The sequence below is a fragment of the Pseudorca crassidens genome, chromosome 13 (genome assembly GCF_039906515.1).
Source record: "Pseudorca crassidens isolate mPseCra1 chromosome 13, mPseCra1.hap1, whole genome shotgun sequence".
In the NCBI taxonomy this organism is placed as follows: Eukaryota; Metazoa; Chordata; class Mammalia; order Artiodactyla; family Delphinidae; genus Pseudorca; species Pseudorca crassidens.
This window is the reverse complement of record NC_090308.1, coordinates 49145024-49170651: the sequence shown is the minus strand read 5'-3', so window position 1 is coordinate 49170651 and position 25628 is coordinate 49145024. Positions and strand designations below refer to the sequence as shown.

At 37.7% G+C, this 25628-nt stretch overlaps 1 protein-coding gene and 1 non-coding gene across 4 annotated transcripts in view; one reads left to right on the top strand and one right to left on the bottom strand.

Moving 5' to 3' along the window:
* AK9 (adenylate kinase 9) overlaps window positions 1-25628 on the bottom strand; it is a 122519-nt gene that overhangs the window by 46382 nt on the left and 50509 nt on the right. The window contains exons 18-24 of one of the 3 annotated variants that reach the window (XM_067702394.1): window positions 22161-22317; window positions 19229-19343; window positions 15989-16065; window positions 12658-12810; window positions 3594-3683; window positions 2553-2753; window positions 2072-2187 (exon numbers count right to left, since the gene is read on the bottom strand). In XM_067702394.1, coding sequence (XP_067558495.1) covers window positions 2072-2187; window positions 2553-2753; window positions 3594-3683; window positions 12658-12810; window positions 15989-16065; window positions 19229-19343; window positions 22161-22317 — 909 coding nt within the window. Of the gene's footprint in view, window positions 1-2071; window positions 2188-2552; window positions 2754-3593; window positions 3684-12657; window positions 12811-15222; window positions 16066-19228; window positions 19344-22160; window positions 22318-25628 lie in introns of those variants that run through there. The other 2 variants (XM_067702390.1, XM_067702391.1) reach the window with 2 other exon arrangements.
* Window positions 9643-9715, top strand: TRNAG-CCC (transfer RNA glycine (anticodon CCC)). Its single transcript has one exon. It is a non-coding gene; the product is annotated as a tRNA-Gly (tRNA).

Here is a 25628-nt window from a genome sequence, read left to right as displayed (position 1 = left end):
ATTCTTTCTTGTGATTTTTCCAGGTGGATGTAAAGACAGAGTGTTGTCTTTCTTCCTAGATCAAAATTTCTAAGGATGTTCTCCCAGAATTCCTGGCAGCCATGCCTGCCTTATTTGGAAAAAACATCTTCGCAGATGTAATTAAGGATCTCAAGATGACATATCACTGTTCATTATCCAGGTGGTCCCTAAATCCAGTGACAAGTGTCCTTATAAGAGAAGACACGGAAGAGAGGCCAAGTGCAGACTGAGGTAGAGGCTGAAGCCAGCACAGAGGCAGCCACAAGCCAAGGATTATCTGGAGCCACCAGAAGCTGGAACAGGCAAGGAAGGGTTCTCCCGGGAGCCTTTGGAGGGAGCATGGTCCTACCTACCAACACCTTGATTTCAGAGTTCCGGTCTCAAGAACCGTGAGAGGATAAATTTCTGTTGTTTTAAGTCTTCGAGTTTGTGGTGCTTTTTTTTTTTTTTTTTTTGGCCATGCCACGCAGCATGTGGGATCTTAGTTCCCCAACCAGGAATAATTGAACCCATGCCCCCTGTAGGGGAAGCATGGGGTCTTAACCACTGGACCGCCAGGGACGTCTCTGTGGTACTCTGCTATGGAAGCCTTTGGAAACTAATCCTGCAGGTAAAACTGATCTGTGTTATGGTAAATTAGGAACAGTGGAAGTGAGGAAAAGACACTATATTATCAATGAAGACCATACTTAAAAATTTAAGTTTTGAATATTACAGACAGCTTGAGAACTGTCTGCAGATACAAGAAAGACACCGTGTTCTTGCAGACCAGAGGAGGGCACAGAAGAACGGCAGAAGAAGGATGACTGAGAGGAGAGAATCTGAATATTAGTGGGACAAAACGCACATCCTTTAGCCACCCTGACTGAAGGTCTCAGCAGTTCCTTAGGATAAAGTACCGAAAGCTGTTAGCAGAATCATATTGTGTAACATTTGTTGTTTGACACATACATATTTGGGTTTAAGTTAAGCAACAGTAAGTTAATTACAACTGAGTGTTTATCTACCCGTTTTATTGATAAAGACTGGAATTAAAAGAATCACCTTCTATTTTATTATTGATAGATGCCCGAACTGGGAGGCTATCAGTTGAGAAGAGTGACCAAAATTGTGGTGCCAAGGGAGAAGATTGGGGCCTAAAATGAGCTGTTCCCATTTGAGCAAACCACTCATTGTTATCATGCCCGTAGCCCCTCAAAGATGCCATTGCTGTGCTTTGTATAAAACACCCACGTCTGTTAAATCTTTTTTGTTATTAATTTTTATTGGAGTATGGTTGCTTTACAATGTTGTGTTAGCCTCCACTGCACAACAAAATGAATCAGCCATACACATACAGATATCCCCTCCCTTCTAGGTTACCACAGTGCATTATGTAGAGTTCCCTGTGCTATACAGTATGTTCCCATCAGTTGTCTATTTTATACATAGTATCAGGAATGTATGTGTGTCAATCCCAGCCTCCCAATTCCTCCCACCCCACCCCTTTCCCCCTTGGTATCCATACATTTGCTCTGTAAGTCTGTGTCTCCATTTGTGCTTTGCAAATAAAATCATCTGTACCACATTTCTAGATTCCACATATATGCATTATTATACGATATTTGCTTTTCTCTTTCTGACTTAACTTCACTCTGTATGAAAGACTCTAGGTCCATCCACGTCTCTACAAATGACCCAATTCCATTCCTTTTTATGGCTGAGTAATATTCCATTGTATATATGTACCACATCTTCTTTATCCACTCCCCTGTCAATGGACATCCACTTTTGTTAAGTTTATAAAATATTTCTGTCTCTAATACCTATAGACGTTTCCAGGGGAAAAAATTTAAAGAATTCTTTTTTCATGGGCGTAATATACTGCCTAAGTAGCCCTGGCATTTCAGAGGTCAAATGAAGCTGGGTGGAGGCAAAATGTGTTGAAAATGTTTATAAAATTGAAGATCGCTGCTTGTTTTCTTGGAGTCTAAAAGTGCCCGTTACCACTCTGGATATGTGCGCTTTCAGTGATGTGACCACGGTGAGGGGCAGGAACCAAGACTCCTACCTCTTCCTCCTCCTCCTCTTCTAGCTCCTCATCACCTTCGGCCTCAGCCTGATAGTCTTCTGTTTCTTCATCATAATCGTCCACAGATAACTCCCAGCCAGCATAGTGGAAAGGTTCTGTAGAAAAAAGAAGAAATAGTTGGGAAGGTATTTTTAGGATAAAAGCCTATTAGCATATTACAGTAGCCAAAGATTAGGAAAATTAATTATAGGGACTGGTCTCTTAGCTTAAATGTGTATGCAAACAGGCCTTCACAAATTCTTTAAGTGACAACTGGCCAGTTTGGCCAGTGCTGTTTGTGTCTCATGGCTGTTCTGATTGGTGGGTGCCTGCACTATGACAGTTGTTAAATATTTTAAATATCATCCCTGGTTATACTGACTGTTTTGCTTCACAAACCACAGGCTTTAAACTTTCACAGTACTTTTAATAATATTACCTGCTCATGACAATAAATGTTATGATTACAGACAGCCCTTACTTTCCATGGCCTCAACGACTTTTTGAAGTAGTTCCTCTGGAGTTTTGTCAGCAATCTCCAAGTTTAAAACTTGAGTAACAGAGTCACTGATTGCTGTTTCCATCTGCCTCCAGGCGTAGTAGAAAGATCTGACACTCTCTTTAATTGGCTCCATTTCAGGAACATCAGGATAAGCGTCTTCTGGAAACTCAGGTAGTACAACTTTTGAGTAAAAGTTAAAGGAAAGAAAAAAGAGCCTTCAGGCATTATATCTTTAGTCATATTGCCAAAATAACTTATACTTTATAATACTTTAAAAACATTTGGGGCTTCCCTGGTGGCACAGAGGTTAAGAACCCGCCTGCCAACGCAGGGGACATGGGTTCGAGCCCTGGTCCGGGAAGATCCCACATGCTGTGGAGCAACTAAGCCCGTGCACCACAACTACTGAGCCTGTGCTCTAGAGGCCATGCGTCACAACTACTGAGCCCTCATGCCACAACTACTGAAACCCGCGTGCCTAGAGCCCGTGCTCTGCAATGAGAGAAGCCACTGCAGTGAGAAGCCTGCTCACCACAACAAAGAGTAGCCCCTGCTCACCGCAACTAGAGAAAGCCCACGCGCAGCAATGAAGACCCAACGCAGCCAAAAATAAAAATATATTAAATAAATAAATTTATTAAAAAAATTTGAAAGAAATAAACTTAGTGTTCTAAGCAATAATATACATTTATATATTCATATTTCAATTATACTTTATTCCTTTTATTGGCTGTAGATGAATTATAAATAAAATCCAAATTATTTGGATAATTAATATCAATTTCATATGGCAACTTTAACTGTTAATAAAATGTATAACATAAAATTTGATGAAAAACTGTTATAAGTTGGCTAGATACACTTTTAATATAATAAGTTAGATAAATAAATATAACACACATCAACTGGCATACGACTGACATAGAAAGAAACAAGTAGGAAGTTGGTACTATGCCTAAAATTGTAAGAGAATATGAAAAGCACTTTTATGCACTAACTACTTTTATTTGATAATCTAACCTGTTTCAGATAATTCTTTAGTTTCTAGTCCCTCTTTGGATCCTTTTGGAATTTCTGTTCCAACTGTAGTATCCTCGGTAGGCTCAGACACTTAAAAAAAAAAATCTAATAGTGTTTGAATTTTAAAACATTCCTTTATGAAGTTCTTGGCACAAAGAAAATTTCAAAACATAGTTTAAATTGTGTATACGATATCTAATTGATAATACGGTTCTTGTTAGGTAAAGTATTGAAACTGAGTCCCCCTAAAACCGAGTTCCCCTGCCTAGTTTATGGTTAACCTCCCTATTCAAAACTTTATTCCTTTTCTTGTCCCCTCTGACCTCAATCCTGTGCTAACTGAACACTAATCAACCAAAGTCAGATAACATCATTAATGTACAAACTCAGGTTGTTTCTCCAGGGCAAGACCCCTGATCATGCACCCCCAGAGCAGAGGCTCATAAACAGTAGGCATCCTGACCCCTGAAACTACGATTAAGAAATGTCACAAGATGACAATTAACTACAGCTTCTTTGTTCTTCCCCTTTAAAAGCCCCCAACTCAAAGACCAAGATGGAGTAGATCTGAGATTCATCTCCCACTCCCTTGCTTGGCGCCCTGCAATAAGCCCTTACTTTGCTGCAAACACCCGCTGTCTGAGTTTGGCTTCCTGTGCCGCGGGCACACGAGCACACTGCTTGGTTCCAGCAAGGCATAAAAATACATAATAGTATAAGGCAGAAAATGAAGAATATTCTTAAGTACACAAAAGGACGTTGACCAGAATAACAATTGGTACATACAATTTTGACTGATGACTGTTGTTAAATATCATTCAAACTCCTGTTCACATGGCATCAAACTTGCAGTGCCTGATAGTTCTTTTAATTTCTTGAGATACCCGTAAAGATATACCAAAGGATCATAAAGTGGCAATAAAGGGCGATGATATGCCAAAGTCTCAGCTGTGGGTGTTGGTGTGGTGAAACTGAGGAGCGTCTCAACTAATACCACTGCTGGAGATGTAGATCAACAACTGCTTTCCTGATTGATATAAGACATGATCCACATACAGATCTAGCATAGCTAGTTTCAGGGAAGGAAGGACTAATAATCTTTCTTCTCAGCCCATATAGTCTCTCCTAGTTCTGAGACACAAGTTTTGTGTAGACCACACACACACAAATGTTTTAAATATATATGTAGCCATTCTGTAATACTGTGGAAGCTGTCTTTTAAGTTAGCTAAAGTAATAGTTGGGTCCTCTTTCTACAGAATCTGTAACGTTTAATACTCAGGAGAACAGGGCGTAGAAGGGGACAAGCCTAGGGCTGGCCTGGTGGCAGCATATTTAATTGTAAGGTGTTCAATTACCTAAAGAAAAACATAACCCTGACAAAGAGAAGAAGAACACCAAGAATATACAGAAAATTCTAAACTGTCTTAGCTTCTCTGGCTTAATCAGAGAATGCAATAGTTGGAGATGAAGAAGATCCAGCTTCAGCCTAGAAAAGCCATAGAAGATGATACTAAATATCATAAATTGAATCAGGTTTGTGCACATTGAGCTGACCTTCAGGTCTATATCTGAGAGTGCCTGGCAGGAAGTTTAAGTGAAAGGAGTATATGCGTGTTGTGCGTTTGTTGGGGGGAGTGGGGGTGGTTCTTATAAATACTCTACCTACCCTTCCTGTTGGTTACCCTACTCTACCTGCTCCATTCAGGGAGAAGTCAACAACAACAACAAAACAAAACAGCAACAACAAGGCCTATGAAAATATGCTATAATGAAGGAAAGAGAGTATTGATGCACAGATTCAGATGAAGAGCTTGCTTTTGAAGAAGATTTCTCATATAAAGCAAAATAAACTAAATTTTAGAAGATATGTACTTCGTACACTCAAAAAGCACAGGAGGACAACAGAGTCTGTGAAATAGGAGCCATGAGGCAAAAGGAGAGACCAACCTAAGATAAAGGCAGAAATACAAGAAAGCTAGTTGAAATAAGAACACAATGCAAGAAAATCTAAAATGCAATAGCAGAATTGAAATACGCATCAGGAGAGAGGCAATAAGGAGCAGAAAATAAGTCAGTGATGTGGAGGATAACAACTCTCCAAAAAATACAGAGAAAAAGGACAATGAAATGAAAACTATCAAGAAGAAGATTAATGTGGTTGAAAAGCAATAACTATCTAACTAAAAAAATAATAAAACGTGATCCTGAGAAAGGAATCTGAAACAATAACTGAAGAAAAACATTTTGAGCCAAAGACTGTGGTATGGAGACAGGAGGACAGAAGATGTTTGATGACATCTTTACACTATCAAACCGACCCTGGGGACTTCTCTGGTGGCTCAGTGCTTAAGAATCCACCTGCCAATGCAGGGGACAAGGGTTCGAGCCCTGGTCCGGGAAGATCCCACATGCCGTGGAGCAACTAAGCCCGTGAGCCACAACTACTGAGCCTGTGCTCTAGGGCCCGCAAGCTACAGCTACTGAGTCCACGTGCCAAAACTACTGAAGCCCGTGTGCCTAGAGCCTGTGCTCCGCAACAAGAGAAGCCACAGCAATGAGAAGCCCACGCACTGCAAACAAGAGTAGCCCCCACTCGCTGCAACTTGAGAAAGCCCGCGTGCAGCAACGAAGACCCAACGCAGCCAAAAAAACAAAAACAAGAAAAACCCTGGACTCAGGGATGAGACATGTCCCTTATTTAATACAGTGTTTTGGCATTTCTGTTACTTGTAGACAAATGCAGTCGCAATGGATACAGATGGAATAGTCTTCCTCTTAAGCAAGGTCAGCAGCTCTGCTTCTTAATTTAAAAAGTCAACCCTACCACTTAGTTACTTGATAGTCGAAGCACATGATCAACCCTTAATCAACAACACTGAACGTCTGTGCTCCAGAATTTAAACTTTGAATTGTTTGCTACTTAAATCTGGTCAGGTTTCTGGATAATGGGGTGGCAGGAAGCGATTTGCAAAATGTTCAGTGGTTGCTCACTCCAGGCTGCCCAGCCTGGTCCTGACAACTCAACATGGTGAGGTCAGGCTTTACGTGAGAGAGATGCATTTGACTGGAGAAAACCTGATCGGACCATGGCATTGGTTTTTGGATGGCCGTTAAGGAACCACTGGTCTTAGGGACACACTATCCGTGCAGTTGTCATTATGAGCATTGCTCTTTATATACCCTAGGTGTCTGCTGTCCCCTGTTCCTTTTCCTTGAATTACACTTCTTGTGATGGATTCAGTTGTGCCCCCCACAAATATATGTTCACATCCTGACCCCTGGTACCTGTGAATGTGACATGAATTGGATACAGGGTCTTTGCAGAAGTAATTAGTTCAGGATCTTGAGATGAAATCATCCCAGATTTAGGGTGGGCCCTAAATCCAATGACTGGTGTTCTTGTAAGAGGAGAAGACACACAGAAACAGACACACACACACACACACACACACACACACACACACACACAGAGAGAGAGAGAGAGAGAGAGAGAGAGAAAAGGCCATGTGAAGATGAAGGCAGAGACTGGAGTAATACAGCTACAAACCAAGGAACACCAAGGACTGCTGGAGTAACCAGAAGCTAGGAAGAAGCAAGGAAGGATTCTTTCCTGGACATTTCAGAGGGAGCATGGCTCTGCCGACACCTTGATTTTAGACTTCTAGCCTCCAGAACTGTGAGAGAGTAAACTTCTGTTGTTTTAAGCCACCAAGTTTATGGTAGCTTGTTAAAGCTATCCTAGGAAACTGATATATTTCCCAATAGTCTGCTTGAAAACAAGCACTGGAGAGCAATGTGGAATTCAGTGAAGATTTAGCAAGGGAGAGATGGAGAGACTTTGTACCACACACCCTGTGACAGACACTGGTGGTAATTCACCCAGCCTCTGTGTTCCTCTTCTTCCTTCCTGGCAGACCTGTGCTTTTGTTCCAGTGTTTACCCTTCCCCACATGGCTGAGGGAGTGGGACCCTCTCTCCAGCTCCAGGAATTTATCCTGATTGGTTTAAGCCCCAAATGCTGGTTCCTTTCCTTCTGATATTTGGGGAGGGAATGTAACTATTGATTTTGAGAGTGCTAAGATTCAGTTTCACTTAATTTGAATTAGGAATCCTGAGCTCTGGTCTTTTCAGAACATAAGGCAGATGAGGAAAACATCTCTAAGTTCTAGTCTGGTAGTGATGATGTTAAAGCATCAACTATGAGGCAGACTCTCTGCTGGGTGCTTTAAAGAAATGTTCTTATCCATATAAAAACTCTGCTAGGTAAATCTTCCTAGCCCTGTTTTACAAATGAAGAACTTGAGGTGCAGGATAACTCTATAACTTGTCATATAGCAGCCAATGTGAAATTTTTAAAATGTCCATAAGATCAGATTGACCACTTGCACTTAGAGAAAACTCCCATCTCCATAAGCCTCCGGCCTCTGCTTTGCTCTCCAGTTTCACCTCCCACCTCCCTCTTGCTCACCATGCTCCAACCACATTCAATTTCTTCCTTGACCATGTGAAGCTGTGCCCACCTCTGAGCCTTGGCAGTGGAGGGATCTTTGCCCAGATCCTTTCAGCGCTTTTGTCTTGCCTCAAATATCATCTCAGACGACACTCTTCCTTGACCATAATGTTTAGTGTTGCCTCTTCCAAACCACCCCTGGGGTCTCTACCTTGCTCATTCATTGAACAAACACTTACTGAGTTCCTACTATATCCCAGGTACTGGTTTAGTGTCTTCATAGATTTTTCTTCATGGCACTTAACACAATCAGAAATTATCCTAGTTATTTACTTGTTTATTCTTGTTCTTCACCCCATAGAATGATGGCTCCTTGAGGGTAGGGCTCTTGACTGTCTCGGTCACTGCTGAGTCTGTACTACCTAGGGCAGTGTCCGTTGCTTTGCATGGCACTTAGAAGGACTTCAATAAATACTTGTTGAAGGAATGGATGAATTTCCCGATGTTTATTACTAGCTGACTCTATTACATGTGCATGAAGTGCTTGGAATGAAGCACTGTGATTTGAGCCAATGGTTACTCTAAGCTCATGTTCTTGCATGTAATTGGCCTATACCTAACCAGTACATAAAGAAAGCAAATTGGGAATGAGAAAAGTTATTAAGCAGCCTCGGAATGCATAGGTGATTGCCCTTTAAAGTGTCGATTCTAAGCAATACATGTGTCATTCCATTCTAAGGCTAGAGTGACGACAGGATTGAAATGAGTCTTCAGTCATCTTATTTGACAGAGATATTGATTATCTTGTGGCCCAAGACAGAAGCCAAACTTCAAAGGAAAAGATGTGTTCCCAAGCAGGAGATATAAAAAGCCTGCTTTGGGTATGTGTTAGTTTCCTGTAGCTGCCAAAACAAATTATCACAAACTTGGTGGCTTGAAACAACAGAAATGTATTCGCTCACAGTTCTGGAGGCCAGAAGTCAGAAATCAAGGTGTTGGCAAGGCTCTGCTACCTCCGGAGGTTCTGGAGGAGAATCCTTTTTGCCTCTTTGACCTTCTCCTGGGTACTGTCATCTCTTGGCTGGAGTCTGCATCACCCAATGTCTGCTTCCATCTTCCAATTGCCTTCTCCTCTGTGTGAGAGGCTAATCTCCCTCTGGCTCTCTCTTATAAGGACATTTATGATGGCATTTACAGCCCACCTGGATAATCCCACATAATCTCCCCATACCAAGATTCTTAGGAACTTCCCTGGTGGTCCAGTGGTTAAGAATCCACCTTCCAATACAGGGGACATGGGTTTGACCTCTGGTTGGGGAACTAAGATCCCACACGCTGCAGGGCAACTAAGCCCATGCGCCGCAACTACTGAGCCTGTGCGCTCTAGAGCCCATGCGCCACAACTAGCGAGAAGCCCGTGTGCCACAACAAAGAGCCTGTGCACCGCAACAAATATCCCACGTGTCACAACTAAGACCCTATGCAGCCAAACAAACAAACAAATAAATAAATACTAAAAGAAAAAAAAGAAAGATCCCTTAGGGCTTTCAAAGCCTCATTAAAACAAAACAAAAAAAAAGTTCTTAATTTAGGGACTTCCCTGGTGGTCCAGTGGTTAAGACTCTGCACTCCCAATGCAGGGGGCCCAGGTTCGATCCCTGGTCAGGAAACTAGATCCCACGTGCCGCAATTAAGAGCCTGGATGCCGCAACTAAAGGATCCCACATGCTGCAACTAAAAAGCCTGCATGTTACAATGAAGATCCCACGTGCTGCAACTAAGACCCTGCACAGCTAAATAAATAAATATTTTAAAAGAAGATTCTTAATTTAGTTACATCTGCAAAGACCTTTCTTCCAAATAAGGTAACATCTACGGGTTCCAGGAATTAGGATGTGGACACACCTTTGGCAGCCACCATCAGCCTACCACAGGGAACTCTGGATAAAGTAAAAAAAAATTCCAAAAGTAATGGATTTATTATGTTAGACAGGATAGTATTTTTTCCTTTCTCTTTTTTATTTTGGTAAAATACACATAACATAAAATTTACCATCTTAACCATCTTTAAGTGTACAGTTCAGTGGTGTTAAATACATTCACGTGGTGTGCAACCAACACCACCATCCATCCTCATAACTGTTTTCATCTTGTAAAACCAAAAACTCTATACTCATTAAACAATAAGTCCCCATTCTCTCCTCCTCCCAGCCCCTGGCAACCACCATTATACTGTCTGTCTTTATGATTTTGACTATTTTTAAGTATCTCATATAAGTAGAATTATATGGTATTTGTCTTTTGATGGCTAGAAAAGGCAGTTTTAAGTGAAAAACAAATTGCCTACTTAAGCAATTTACAGGAGAAGACTTTGTGGAAAAGGACCCTTGGATGGAAGAAGTAATCACTAGTTAAACCAGATGCAAGCCCTTCTGTGAAACAGAATATGGTTTAACAGGGACAAAACAGACCCACGATTTCACAGACACTAATTGCTTCTGGAGAAGCCCAGTCATGTCTACAGAGCTGGCTAGAACTGACCCTGAATGGAGTAGGCTACTGGCTTTAGAACATCCAATTTAGGTTGCCTGGGGGAAATAATGAGATAAAAGGCAATGACATTAAATTGTCCCCTAGATCTGTTACATTATTAAATACCAACTGTGAAACATTGGGGATATTGGAAATCTGTAAACATTTAATGGACATTTGTGTCACATTTAATGGATGTCAGTTTCTTTTATTTCTTTTGATATTTTATGGCCTGTTTCCTTGTAAAAGGTAGGTGGGTGGGAAGATTGTTGTCAGACTAATTGGTTAAGCACTCAAGAAAATAATGAAGTTTCTGGGTGAGAGTTGAAGTCAATAAAGGTGTGGGATTCTTAAAAAGGAAATTGGGTATTTCATCCTGTTAGCTCTTCTGTCTGGCACAAGGTTCTGATTTTATACTTACTGTCCCATAAACCTAATGCCAATCCCTGTAGTAAAAACGATCTATGTTAAATTTGAGCTTTCTCATTGTAAAAATTCCCCTTAGTCCTGGTTCTTTTACCAGCTAACAGCAGGTTTTCATCCCTTAATTGCTCCAGGGCTGGCATCTAGCTGCAGGTATCTGAAAAACTTTAGTTTGTAAGAGTAATTTCTAATTCAATATTAATTGTGCTCGGAAGCATTTTATGAGCCCCGCTTCTACCACAGTGAGGTACCCTATCTTGCTGCTTAAGCCCACTCTCCAGCCCTGAGAGTGACTTTTGTTGGAAATCTGTAAGATTCCTTCTTGCCCTGCCCCGACCCACCAAACTGGACCTCTGAGGAGGGCTGGCTTCATGGGTGTATGAGCTGTGCAGTTGCTCTAGATCTCTCGCCCAGAATGGTCTCATACTTAGTTTAATGCACTTTGGTTGTCATTTTGAAATTTTTAATAATTTTATCTTTGAATTGAGTTTTGTAAGCAAAATCCAAAGGGACTCCAATGGGACAACAGGGCAGGTGTGAGCAGAGATATGCACGATCTCCGTCTGCCATTCTTTGCCATCTCATTCTCATGAGTGTTCCTGATGCTCTATCATGAGCATAGAATTCTAGGGGACCCACGATATGTGGGAGTAAGTGTGACTTAGTGGCTTGGGGTGGGGAGGATGCTGACAGCCCTTGAGAGACCATGGTCCCCCTTTGAACTAGAACTTGCTCCAGATGCAGAATGAAGGTGATGGCATTCAAAGAGACATGAATGACCATGGAACCTCATCACGTCTCTTCTTACTCATGTTACTTTCCTGTATTAGCTAAACTGAAATGATGTGGGGCTCATAAAATGCTTCCGAGCACAGTCAGTATTGAATTAGAAACTAATCTCACAAGCTAGATCATTTTGGCTAGACTGAAAATGATGACACAGAAAGAAAGGAAAAGATAGGGCAACCCAGAGCTCCTTTTCCTTTCAGGCTTCCCTTTCCTTAATCATTGGGAAGCTAAAAGTAGAGGGCATTGCTAGAATATATGCATATTAGGAAATGAAATAAGAAGCTGAGTTAGTTTTGTGTATGAAACTGACTTAGTATTCTGGTAAGAATAAAATACATATGCATGTACAAGCTGCAAAATACAAACTGTGTAGTTTCAATGATTCTGCATATGAGTTAAGTGCTCTTAACGTTTGCATTTAAAAGTGGCATTGGGCAACATAAAGATGAACGGTAAAATTCATGCTAATAACTTAAAATTTTAATTTTTCTTTACTTAGAATGACATTAAATAGCAAACAAAAAGTACTATGACAAGTTAAAAGAGAGACCATGGAAGAAAAGAAAGAGCTTTATATTTTCGTACTTTTAATGGCTCTTTTCCCCTGCTTTTTGAACACTGTGCCCCACAAATTATACAGCAGGCCCTGCTTCTGAGTGTCAACCCCCTGGGCAGAGCAGACTCAGCTTTCCTACCACACTTCCAGCCATGTGATTTGGACTAACCGACTGCACTCTGGGGGCACATCTCTCCATTCCCAGCCTGCTTCCATTTTATACCATATAAACACATATATACACACATGCACACATATACATGCCAATGGACAAGAGTGGAGTTAAGGATACGACCCTTAATGAAGTCTAACCTGATTCATGTTCTGTTTCAGGGACCTCGAAAGCTTCAGCCTCCTCAGGTGAGGACGCCCTGGTCTCCTCGGCTACCTCAGGGGCCTCAGACCCTTCGTGAAGTTCAGACTCCTCACCTTCAATCTCCTCGTCAGCCTCAGTTTCTTCTGCTTCTATAAAAAATGAGAAGAAATAAATTATTTAGATTAAGTCAGCAAATATTTAATTGGGAATGACCCCTGGAGCATGAGGCTTAATGAGAAAGATAGATACAGTCTCTACATATTGTATCTATTAAAATGTAGTAGTAAAGGATGATAGTAATATGCTCAGAGTGCTATGGGAGCACCGGCCTAAGGATTCATTCAAAATGGGGAAATGCATATAGCATTCCCAAATATTATAACAGTCAAAGACAGGAAACAGCCCAAATGTCCATTTAAAAGGGAATGGCTATACCTGCACTGTCTGATATGTAGTCACGAGCCACATGTGCTCATTGAGCACTTGAAATGTGGCTAGTCCAAACTGAGATGTGCTGTAAGTATAAAATACACAATGGACTTCAGAGGCTTTGTATGAAAAGTGGAATGTAAAAATATATCAATAATTTTTACATTGATTACATGTTAAAATAATAATTTGGATATAGTGTATTAAATAAAATATACAGTTGGCTCTCTGAATCTTCAGGTTCTGTTATCTGTGGATTCGACCAACCATGAATTGAAAATATTTGAAAAAAATTTTTAGAAAGTTCCAAAAAGCAAAACTTGAATTTGCTGCATGCTGGCAACAATTTACATAGCATTTACATTTTATTAGTTATTATAAGTTATCTAGAGATGATTTAAAGTATACGGGATGATGCGTTTAGGTTACATGCACATACTATGCCATTTTATATATGGGACTGGAGCATTCATGGACTTTGGTATCCGTGGAGGTCCTGGGACCAATTCCTCATGGATACCGAGGGATGATTGTAATTAATTTCACTTGTTTCTTTTTTCTTTTCATGTGACTACTAGAAAATTTAAAATTATGTATGTGGCTTGCATTTTATTTTTACTGGGCAGCACTAGCCTAGACTATATATTTTCTCACAGCTAGTTACAAATTATAATAGAGTATGTTGATCAGTATGCTAAAATTTAAAAAACATCACTCCAAGTTTTACATAGTTGCTGATGACACCTATAAGAAATAAATGCATAGAAGTCTTTGAGGAAGAAGATGGGGTAAATGGTGGTGTTAGAAAACCCATCTCTTCAATTCCCTTTAATATATTTTTTAAATTGACTCTTCAATTTTCTTTAATATATTTTTTAAATTGACTGAAACAAGGTATTTTCTATGTAAAGATATGAAAAACTAAATGAGCTTGTTTTCTGGACTCTTGTGGGAATTATTCCCTCCCCTGCCCCCTGCCCAGTGAGTACCTTCCAAGAATCACATTCTAGGGCTATGAGATACCTCTGGCACCTGGATTTTTAATCTAAATTGGGGTGATTAAGCACAAAGAAAAAAGCATCCTGAAGTGTCCTTATAACTTGAAGTCTGACCAGGATTGCCAAGCATGTGGCTTCCAAGTATGTGAGTTGGAATGTGGTGAATCTTTTGTGTTATATGTAGGATCACAAGGAGGTAGCATCATTTGCTGAATTCTACTAGGGTGAGAGATGAAGTTATATATACTCTACTCCAGAAACTCAAAATGTCTTTTAGCTGAGTATCTCTTATAGTAAAAAAAAAACTTATCATATACCTCCAACACGCATATATTTGGTTATCTGTAAGTTGTGTTCTTATCCACATTAGGTACATTATAAAGTGTATATATAAAATGAATTTATATAATGATGCTGAAAAATGTAAAAAGTTTGAAAACTTTTCTAGAACCCTACTGGATAATCTGTGTTCCATGTGAGTCAGGAATGAACTGAAAAGTGTTCTAAGATCCTTGTACTATCTGTGATTTTTGATTAAGTGTATATTGTATTAGTTATCTATTGCTTCATGTATATGTTGTATTAGTTATCTATTGGTTCATAATAAATTACCCCCAAAATTAGTGGTTAAAATAACAATAATCACATATTGCCCTCGCAATTACTGGGGTCAGGAATTTGGGAGTGGCTTAGTTGGTGGTTCTGGCTCTGGATTTCTCATGAAGTCACAGTGAATATGTCAATTAGAGTTGCAGAGGTCAATCTGAAGGCTTGACAGGGGCTGGTGGAGCCCCTTCCAAGGTGAACACTCAAAGCCAGAACCAAGGTCCTCCGGGAGCAGAGAGAAGCACGGCCAGAAGTCCTGACCCACAGAATTTTGTGCAGAATAAAGATAGTGGTTGTTTTACAGTTTGGGGGTGGCTGGCTGCACAGCAATGGAACACTGAAACAGACTTTCTTCACTCTTCTGAGCTACGGACGGCTTTGTCAGTCTGGTGAAACTTATGGATTCCTTCTTAGAATAATGCTTTCAATCTCATAAAATAAAATAAGAAGCCAATTATACTGAATACAGCTATCAAGATATCAAAAAATTTTTTGTGGTATAGGAAATGTGTGCATCTTTGCTAATGCATTAAGTAACAAGAACTAGCAACTGGTTGAATAACTACCATAATTTTGGAATAGTGACACACATAAACAAGACATCTAAAACTGGAATGAGATATGAAAATATCTTTGTTTCTATTGGTGACAAAGTCAAGGTGCTGCTAATACTATTGTGGTTTGTAGCCTATATTAATTATTAGGTGAGTAAAATACAAAATTTCAGTTAAGGGTTAGTAAAAAATAAAGTATAATTATTTCCCCATTCAAATTCACAGACCTCTGAATTTTATCCCCAGGTTTAAAACTCCAGTCTTAAAAGAAATTTTTAGAGTAAGTTCTTCTATAATGGAGATGGAAGTTTAAGTATAAAGACAATGGGTATAGTAAGAGTTTAGCTGTTTTCTCAACTCCTACAGGATCCTTTTAATAGAAGTAATTCCAACAGCCATGTCACCTGTGACAAGCGCAACACTTTGAAGACGCGCTGCACATGCTGTCCTACTGTGTACCCCTCTTACAGGGTGGATGAGTAGGTATCTGTGTCAGGATTCCTTTTCCTATGAATCCAGTACTGCTGTGACCATATAATTTATTATCCAAATTGGAACACTATGGGAATGAGAGGGGGGTCAAACAAATACTTCAGGAACCTGGGTATGAACCTAGACTCTCATGGGCAAATTGGGAAATAAGGTCACCCTGTCTATAATTCACTGGAAGTACTGCAGCTGTTGGCAGTCACAATACAAAATCAAATGGCATATTATTAATCATATAATCTTATGTTTGCCTTTTGCTTTCGCATGCATAGCTTCCAATAGCTTTTGATTTTCTTCTTCTATTCTCAATGTCTCTTCTTCGGCTTTTCTGAAATGAAAAGGTCCAAAATTTAGTTATCTTTGGAAATTCAGATATCTCACAATATTATAGAATTTAAGGCTTATAATGGTAAAATTAAAGAGTAGGTCATTTATAATATTCATTATACTTTTTACTTTATAATGTAAAAGTTTAATTTACTCATACTGAGGCTAGTTAGTTTTCAGAAATTTTGGGTTTTTTTTTTTGTAAGAAAAGTTGAAATATTGTATTTTAAAAACTTTGGCTATTAATTAGGAAACCTGGAAAAATTAAAAAAGGATTGTCTAACTCCAAGCTGGGATAATTTGTATCATTTTCCCTCTGATTAAATGAGAAGTGTTCACAACATAGAGTTAAATGAAAAAAGGTATAATATAAAACTACGTATAATACAAATTTACTTTTGTATTTAAAATGTATATAAATGATGATTAAAAGACAAGAATAAAATGAATCAAACTGTTAATAGTAATTATCTCTGGATGGTGGCATTCTGAGAGTTTTAAACTTTATTTCACATTTTTTGCACTTTAAAAATTTTTCCATATGAATAAGTAGAAAATTTTCAAATTTACCTTTGTAACCAGAAAAATTATTTTCTGATTTATTTTCTTTTTAATATAGTAATGATGAAATTTAAAGAGACTTGGGATAGGGAAACAAATATCTGGAGGGAATCTGTCTTTCATTAGGGTTCAAGGACTAAACCTGCCTTAATGATGAAGACAGGTATAAGGAAAGTTAGTAAAATGATGGAGAAAGACTATTTATTAAAAATTAAAACATGCATACCTTTGACCTAGAGATTCTGTATCTAGGAATTTAGCCCTCAAGTACTGGCATACTACTGCACAAAGAAGCATAAGAATGTTGACTGCATCTTTAAAAATAACATCAAAAAAACTGTATCAAGTATTCACAAACAGGGGACCAGTTAAGTGGAGTAGAGCCCATTCATCTCAACAGCCCACTCTGGGGCAGTCTTCTTCAGACCGTTCTATAGGTTGGTCATTCTCTCATATTCAGTGCTTTTTTGTGTGTTCTTTTTCCCCTTTCTTTGAAAATCTTTAATATATTCTCTTCAAAGATATTACTACACCTCTCCTCCCAACAAGCATGTTTCTTGTTAATAGGGGGTGTTCGCTCACTGTGTTCTAGATACAGTCTGTGATCCAGACTGAGGTCTTGGTGTAATTCGAGTTCTCTTTGTTCATGCCCCAGACTTCTGAGACTACTGAACATTGTTTGTGCATGCCTTCCCTACTTTGTTTTGTGTGAACTGGCAATCCTTCTACTTAGTCAGGTAGGGCTCTTTTGTGAGACTTTCCTCATCCAAAACCTGGGTACTGTATGCTGCTGCTAAGAATCTAAGACCTGACAAGAAGGAGGAAGAATTTTGCTGCCAGTTTCTAGCTACTTCTATATACTACTTGGATAGACAGTCAAAGACAAATGGTGATAACAGAAATTATTCTGCATTTGACTCATACATTTGAAAACTGATGTTGGAAAATCTAGAATCAGCATGTCTGTAGATATATGGCCAAAGATGTAATTCTAAATCCTGTTATTCTTATCTCTTGTCCAACCAAGTTGCAAGGCCTTTAAATGCATCTCTGACCATTTTTTAAAAAAAATTGTTTTAAATTTCATTTTCTGCAGTATATGAGAAAAAAGCAACATAGAGAAATGGAGAAAAGTCTGTTTCAACCTGGGCAAGTCTTTGCCATTAAGAAGTTTATAAAGACATAAAAATTTAGAATCAAAAGAAGTAAAAATTGATTATAGAGATAGCTCGGAAAATTCCATACGGTAAGAGGGAGGTGAAAGTTAAGAGTTGGGAGACAGTGGAGATGTCTTTTTCCTTTAAAAAAACCCTATAGATTAAATGTATTTTAAATTATCTACTTAAAATGTAGCAAACCTTCAGCCTAGAAATCACATGAACTTTGTTTTACTGTTATGTCAATAGCTTCATATGTTCTTAAATATTTGACTATTTCTCATACACTGGAAAAAAATTAGGTAATCCCTTAAATCCTAGCAAATTGTAGCTCCATTTGTAACAGAACTTTTAAAAGCTAAAAGTAAATGTAATAAGTTTGTAATTATTGTCTTAATACTTTTAGTCAATTTTACAAACAATTTTATTAACTAATCTAAATTATACTTTATGTATTTTCGTGTTAAGTTCATAAAGGAACGGCCAATTTAGGTGAACAATGAACATCAAATAACAAAATCCTCTGACACACAGTTATCAGTTATCCCCCCCCCCGCCCAACAAATACCCACTTCCCAGCTCCATAATTCCTAGAGTTTAAAGAGCTCTCCTAAGTCCCAGCACAAATTGCTAGTATCTGAAGGGGAAAAGGAAATAACATTTGAGAAAGCTCCTATAGGTGTCATCATTAATAGTGGGAGGTTTAATGGGTTAATATAAAGAAATTTAGTTTTTGAATGTCTCAGCCTTTAACGCTTGGAGAAGTAGGAATCTCAGTGGACTAATGAAAAATTTTAGTGTCTAAAGAGCTTGTTTCAGGAAGGAAGAACAATTAGCACATTAAGACACTCTTTCTTTTTATACTTTATTTTCCAGTCTGAAGAACTTGATAGTTAAAGTTTAGTCTTGACCCCAGCCATGAACAGATGGAAGTGTGTCCACATTTTGAAATGTTCTTCATTGCACCCAGATTAGAGAATGAGCTCTTGATGTTGAACCTGTCAATTATAATAAGTAGTCTTGTTCTTTCCTTATGTAGAACTTAGGCTTTGGATTTTAGTCATATCACACAAGTGTATTTTCACTTTTTATTATATTATTTCTTTCATTTGTGGATTCTAGATAGCAAAATTATAATATTTAAGTCACAGATAAACATGGTAGAAAAAAATATCTTCCCTGTGCTCATTTTTTTACGGTGTCTTTGGAAAGTAGATATTTGGTTTAGAATGTCTGATGTGGGGCTGTGAAAACAGCCACAACTCTGTACTTTAGAGATTATGGAAGTATTTGTGAAATTACTGCTTTTCTTAGAATTAGAACTGGATCTAGTTAGTAGGCCACCATTTTGATGCTAAAGACATTTCATAAATATAAATTGTAAGTACATATTTAACAGCTATAAGAGGTTAATTAACCCAGTTTATTGTGCCAGGCAGATTTTACCTTGCCGCTTCTTCCTCTTTTCTTTTCTTTAGTAGTTCATCCAATAACCTTTCTAAAATCTTAGAGTCAATTTCTTGTTTATTCTCTAAATACAGTCTATTAAATAAATATTTTCCTGAAACACAAAGAGAACAATGTTAATTTTGAAGCTCGATAAAATATAGTGAGATATATTTTGGAAAATAACAATGAAAAGATTATTTATATCTATATCCAAATATATTTTCCTTTAAGCATTTATTTAAATAGAGCCCAGATTCTTTAAGAGACCATCTTAAATCCTTTTTTTTTTTTAACATCTTTATTAGGGTATAATTGCTTTACAATGGTGTGTTAGTTTCTGCTTTATAACAAAGTGAATCAGTTATACATATACATATGTTCCCATATCTCTTCCCTCTTGCGTCTCCCTCCCTCCCACCCTCCCTATCCCACCCCTCCAGGCGGTCACAAGCACCCAGCCAATATCCCTGTGCCATGCGGCTGCTTCCCACTAGCTATCTACCTTACGTTTGTTAGTGTGTATATGTCTATGCCTCTCTCTCGCCCTGTCACAGCTCACCATTCCCCCTCCTCACATCCTCAAGTCCGTTCTCCAGTAGGTCTGTGTCTTTATTCCTGTCTTACCCCTAGGTTCTTCATGACATTTTTTTTTCTTAAATTCCATATATATGTGTTAGCATACGGTATTTGTCTTTTTCTTTCTGACTTACTTCACTCTGTATGACAGACTCTAGGTCTACCCACCTCATTACAAATAGCTCAATTTCGTTTCTTTTTATGGCTCAGTAATATTCCATTGTATATATGTGCCACATCTTCTTTATCCATTCATCCGATGATGGGCACTTAGGTTGTTTCCATCTCCGGGCTATTGTAAATAGAGCTGCAATGAATATTTTGGTACATGACTCTTTTTGAATTTTGGTTTTCTCAGGGTATATGCCCAGTAGTGGGATTGCTGGGTCATATGGCAGTTCTATTTGTAGTTTTTTAAGGAACGTTCATGCTGTTCTCCATAGTGGCTGAACCAATTCACATTCCCACCAGCAGTGCAAGAGTGTTCCCTTTTCTCCACACCCTCTCCAGCATTTATTGTTTCTAGATTTTTTGATGATGGCCGTTCTGACTGGTGTGAGATGATATCTCATTGTAGTTTTGATTTGCATTTCTCTAATGATTAATGATGTTGAGTATTCTTTCATGTGTTTGTTGGCAGTCTGTATATCTTCTTTGGAGAAATGTCTATTTAGGTCTTCTGCCCATTTTTGGATTGGGTTGTTTGTTTTTTTGTTATTGAGCTGCATGAGCTGCTTGTAAATTTCTGGAGATTAATCCTTTGTCAGTTGCTTCATTTGCAAATATTTTCTCCCATTCTGAGGGTTGTCTTTTGGTCTTCTTTATGGTTTCCTTTGCTGTGCAAAAGCTTTGCAGTTTCATTAGGTCCCATTTGTTTATTTTTGGTTTTATTTCCATTTCTCTAGGAGGTGGGTCAGAAAGGATCTTGCTGTGATTTATGTCATAGAGTGTTCTGCCTATGTTTTCTTCTAAGAGTTCGATAGTTTCTGGCCTTACATTTAGGTCTTTAATCCATTTTGAGCTTACTTTTGTGTATGGTGTTAGGGAGTGATCTAATCTCATACTTTTAAATGTACCTGTCCAGTTTTCCCAGCACCACTTATTGAAGAGGCCATCCTTTCTCCACTGTACATTCCTGCCACCTTTATCAAAGATAAGGTGACCATATGTGCGTGGGTTTATCTCTGGGCTTTCTATCCTGTTCCATTGATCTATCTTTCTGTTTTTGTGCCACTACCATACTGTCTTGATTACTGTAGCCTTGTAGTATAGTCTGAAGTCAGGGAGCCTGATTCCTCCAGCTCCGTTTTTCGTTCTCAAGATTGCTTTGGCTATTCGGGGTCTTTTGTGTTTCCATACAAATTGTGAAATTTTTTGTTCTAGTTCTGTGAAAAATGCCAGTGGTAGTTTGATAGGGATTGCATTGAATATGTAGATTGCTTTGGGTAGTAGAGTCATTTTCACAATGTTGATCCTTCCAATCCACGAACATGGTATATCTCTCCATCTATTTGTATCATCTTTAATTTCTTTCATCAGTGTCTTATAATTTTCTGCATACAGGTCTTTTGTCTCCTTAGGTAGGTTTATTCCTAGATATTTTATTCTTTTTGTTGCAATGGTAAATGGAAGTGTTTTCTTGATTTCACTTTCAGATTTTTCATCATTAGTATATAGGAATGCCAGAGATTTTTAAATCCTTTTTAGAAGGTGTATATGGGCATGTCATAAATAACTAAAACATAAAAAGAGGTAGTATGATATATTCTCTCCATGGAAATTCTCTTTTCAAATATATTTCCTTAAGATGCAAAATTACAGAATATTCTTGGCCCCCTCATCAAAGATTAGTTGACCGTTATATGTGTGAGTTTACTTCTGGGCTCTCTGTTCTGTTCCATTGGACTATGTGTCTGCTTTTCTGGTGGTACCATACTGTTTTGATTACTATAGCTTTATACAAAGTGACAGAACAATTAAAATTTAGTTCTGCTATCTTTATGTACTTAGTATTTCCCATTTAAGGTGAAGAAGGACTAATATATAGTTTTGCCCTCAGCCTCATATATTTTTCATTTAGAAGTTACAATGCTGACTGGGATGGGGTGTTAGATTCTCAGCTCCAAAGAATAATTGTAAGGGCCTGCTGGAACATCAGGTGATCCCACACCATCTGTGGCCACCTACTCAGTGGATGGATGCCTCCTTTTGTGTACCTCTAGGTCATGAAGGGACTACTGGTGTGGTATTTGTACATAGGGAAGGTGGAGTGTTTTTCATTTTATATTTTAACTAAAAATATTATCAGCAATAAAAACTTCACTTTAAATTGACATGATAAATATTTACCAACCATTGTTTTCTGTGTCTGATAAACAGATGACTAAATCGGGTAGAATTCCTTTGTCGACTAAGACCAGCCACAGTTCTTTCATAATAGGGTAGTTGTCCAGTATCCATCCTCCATATTTTGGGGCACCATAAAACCTATTCTTATTTTCTTCAACTACCTGTGAAAAACAGCAAACTGAAATTACCATCATATCTACCCAAGTAAAGGATGCTACCTTGATATATTACTTTTGTGGACCTTAATCAAGTATCTTTTGAGTTTTTCTGACTTTCAGAAGGAAATAAAAAGAGCCACTTAATTTTAAAAGAGAAACTTAATTTTAAAGCAATAAAACTATAAGTTTTAAAAGTTAAGAACAGGAAGCAAAAGCCTTTCTTAAATAAATATAACAATACATGCTTACTATATGTTATTCAGTATTACAGAATCCAAATTCTGATTCAGAAGGTCTAGGGTAAGGCCCAAGAGTCTGTATTTCTAACATGCTCTTAGGTGACAATGGTCCTTGGTCCACTCTTTGAGTAGCAAGGTCCTAGCCCAGTTTGCCTTTTTTAGTGACAATGCTCTTCACTTCCTTTTTGCTTTTCAGCCTTTAATGTGAAAGGCTTCTACCTGCCACCCAATAATAATAACTTCAACACAAGTATGGAGATTAGATGTGGATCTATGAATATACCAATTCTGAAGGCTTTAAACAAGTTTGTGGGCCATCAGGAAATCACAGAATATTAGAAGTCAAAGGGGAAGAAATCTCAAGAAGACTGGTGTAACTCTCTGGCCTATGTAGAATTTAAGATTATCTGCTTTTTGAATTTCCATCTGAATGAAGAGTATTTTGAAAAAAAGAATTTTAACACTTTGAAATGTTTCACATAATAGAATTGGGGGAAAAAAGCTATAATGAAGAAGTATAAGTGAAATAAGTTAGAGAAAGACAAATACTACATGATCTCACTTATTTGTGGAATCTAGAAAAACCAAATTCACAGAAACAGAGAACAGATTGGTGATTGCCAGAGACAGGGCTGGAGGTGGGGAAATGGGTGAAGGTGGTCAAAAGGTACAAACATCCAGTTATAAGATAAATAAATCCTAATCATGTAATGTACAGCATGGTGACTATAGTTAATAATATTGTAGTGTATATTTGAAAGTTGCTAAGAGAGTAGATCTTAAAAGTTCTCACCACACACACACACACACACACACACACACACAAATGTAACTATGTGAGGTGACCATGTTAACTAAACTTATTGTAGTAATCATTTTGCAATATATACAAATATCAAATCATTATGTTGTACATTTTAAACGAATACAATCTTATATGTCAATTATATATCAATAAAACTGGAAACAATATAAATGGTTAAAAAATTTTACTAAGTTTCAAAGATATGAAAATTAAAACAACATCAACATATAATTTATAGTTTCCCTATCTCATTCAATTTTTTTGAAAAAAATTTAATGGCTTCATAGTATTTAGTCAAATGAATAAACCCTAATTTGTTTAATCATCCTCTTCATGTTAAACATTTATATAACTTATAATTTTATTATAACATTGTGATGATATGATGGACATCTGCATATATAAATCTTTGTCTAAGTATATATTTCTTTAGGTTAGATTCCTATAAAAAGTGTTTTTAGGTCAAAACGAATAAAGGAATGAACATTTTAAAGGCTTTTTATATACATTGTCATGTTGCTTCCAAAATGTCTATAACAAATTTCACTCCTATGTGACTATACCATTACAGCCTCATTAGTATGGATTGTTATAAGTTTTAAAAAAATCTTTGCCAATTTGACAGGTAAGAAATTGTCTTTTTTCATATTTTTATTGACACTTGAACATTAAAATTTTTCAGTTAACCATTTGTATTTCTTCTTTGATGAAATAATCTGTTTACGTCTTTGTCTGTTTTTTACATTGGTATTAGATTTTCCTTGATTTGTAAGAAATCTTTATAATGAGGAATTAATGTGTCATATTTATTATAAATACTTTCCCCAGTTTGATGTTTGCTTTAAAATTTTGATTTTCATGGTATATTTTTTAAGGAAAGGGAATCATTGTTAAGTAGCACCTTCACTGAGATTTTGCTCTAAGAGTTCTTCCATGGCATTTGTGCCTAGAGTACTTGACCATTCTAAGATCATTTCAATATCACTACACTTCCTTCTGGGTAAAAACATGCCATTTTTTACATTTAACAATTAATACGGAATTAATTTTGATATAAGCTGAGAATCTAAATTGTTTTTATCCTACCAGTTAATTTTATCAACACTATTAAATAATTCTTCCTTTCCTTTTGGGTTGTGATGTAAACCTTAGTATACACTCAGTTTTTATCTATACTGAGGTCTGTTTCTGTGCCTGCTCTGTGGTTCTGTTAGTTCTTGTGTGATTATCAGACTTATAAAGCAGTGTAACATCACATTTTACTAGTTGGTAGAGCAAGTCTCTCTCTGTTATACTTTGCCAGACTGTCCTTACCAATTCTCAACTATTGGTTCTCCCAAATAAATTTTAGAGACATTTGTCAGTTTTCAAAATACATTGACATTTTTATTATAATTGCATCAAATCTATAAACTAATTCAAGAAAGATACCTTAATAAGATTTTGTCTTTACATGTAAGAAATTAGTAATGACCTAGTTTTTAAAAATAGGTTTCCTACTCAGAGATCATGAAAATTGATGACAGGTAGAACAGTGTCCTGCATTGGTCTCTGTTCTCTTGAAAAAGACAATCTGATATGAGCTTTGATGTTAAAATCCCACGTGATTTAAACTCCCCCACAATCCCAGACTCACAGTTTACCATCTATTGACACTACTCATATTACTACATCAGAAGTGTTTTAGTAGTACTCCCTGTAGATTTGTATCCTCCAGAATAAACACTGGAAAGAATGGAGCAAATTACCAGTGAAGGGCAAGGATGGGATGTTCACAGTGCTAAAGACATCCCTGACTTGGATATCTCCTCCTTTGGGATGCTCTGTCTCACCTCCCAGGATGAGATAATAGCCTTGACCTTCCTGATATTCCTATACCTTGTACATATCTAGTTAGCACTTAGCACATGAGAGTTAATTATTGGATTCTATGTCAGCCTTTCCTACCTGACTGATAGCTCCTTAACGGAAAGAGCTACGTTTAATTCATCTTTGTGTCCCCAGGCTCTAGCACAGTAGGTACTCAGAATGTTTCTGAAGAAATAAATTGATGACAGAACAACCTGAAGAGATATAGAAGTTGAAAGATCTCTTTGGGAAGCTCAGAGGGGGATAACAATTTGCCTTGGGTAGAGCCTGGGGCTCAAGGATTTCACCCAATGTGTTACAGAGTGGTTCTATACTCTCAGAGAACATTTTTTTTCTTCTCATGATTTTAAACTACATCATTTTCAAATTACAGAGAAACACATAAGTTCATTGAACGACCA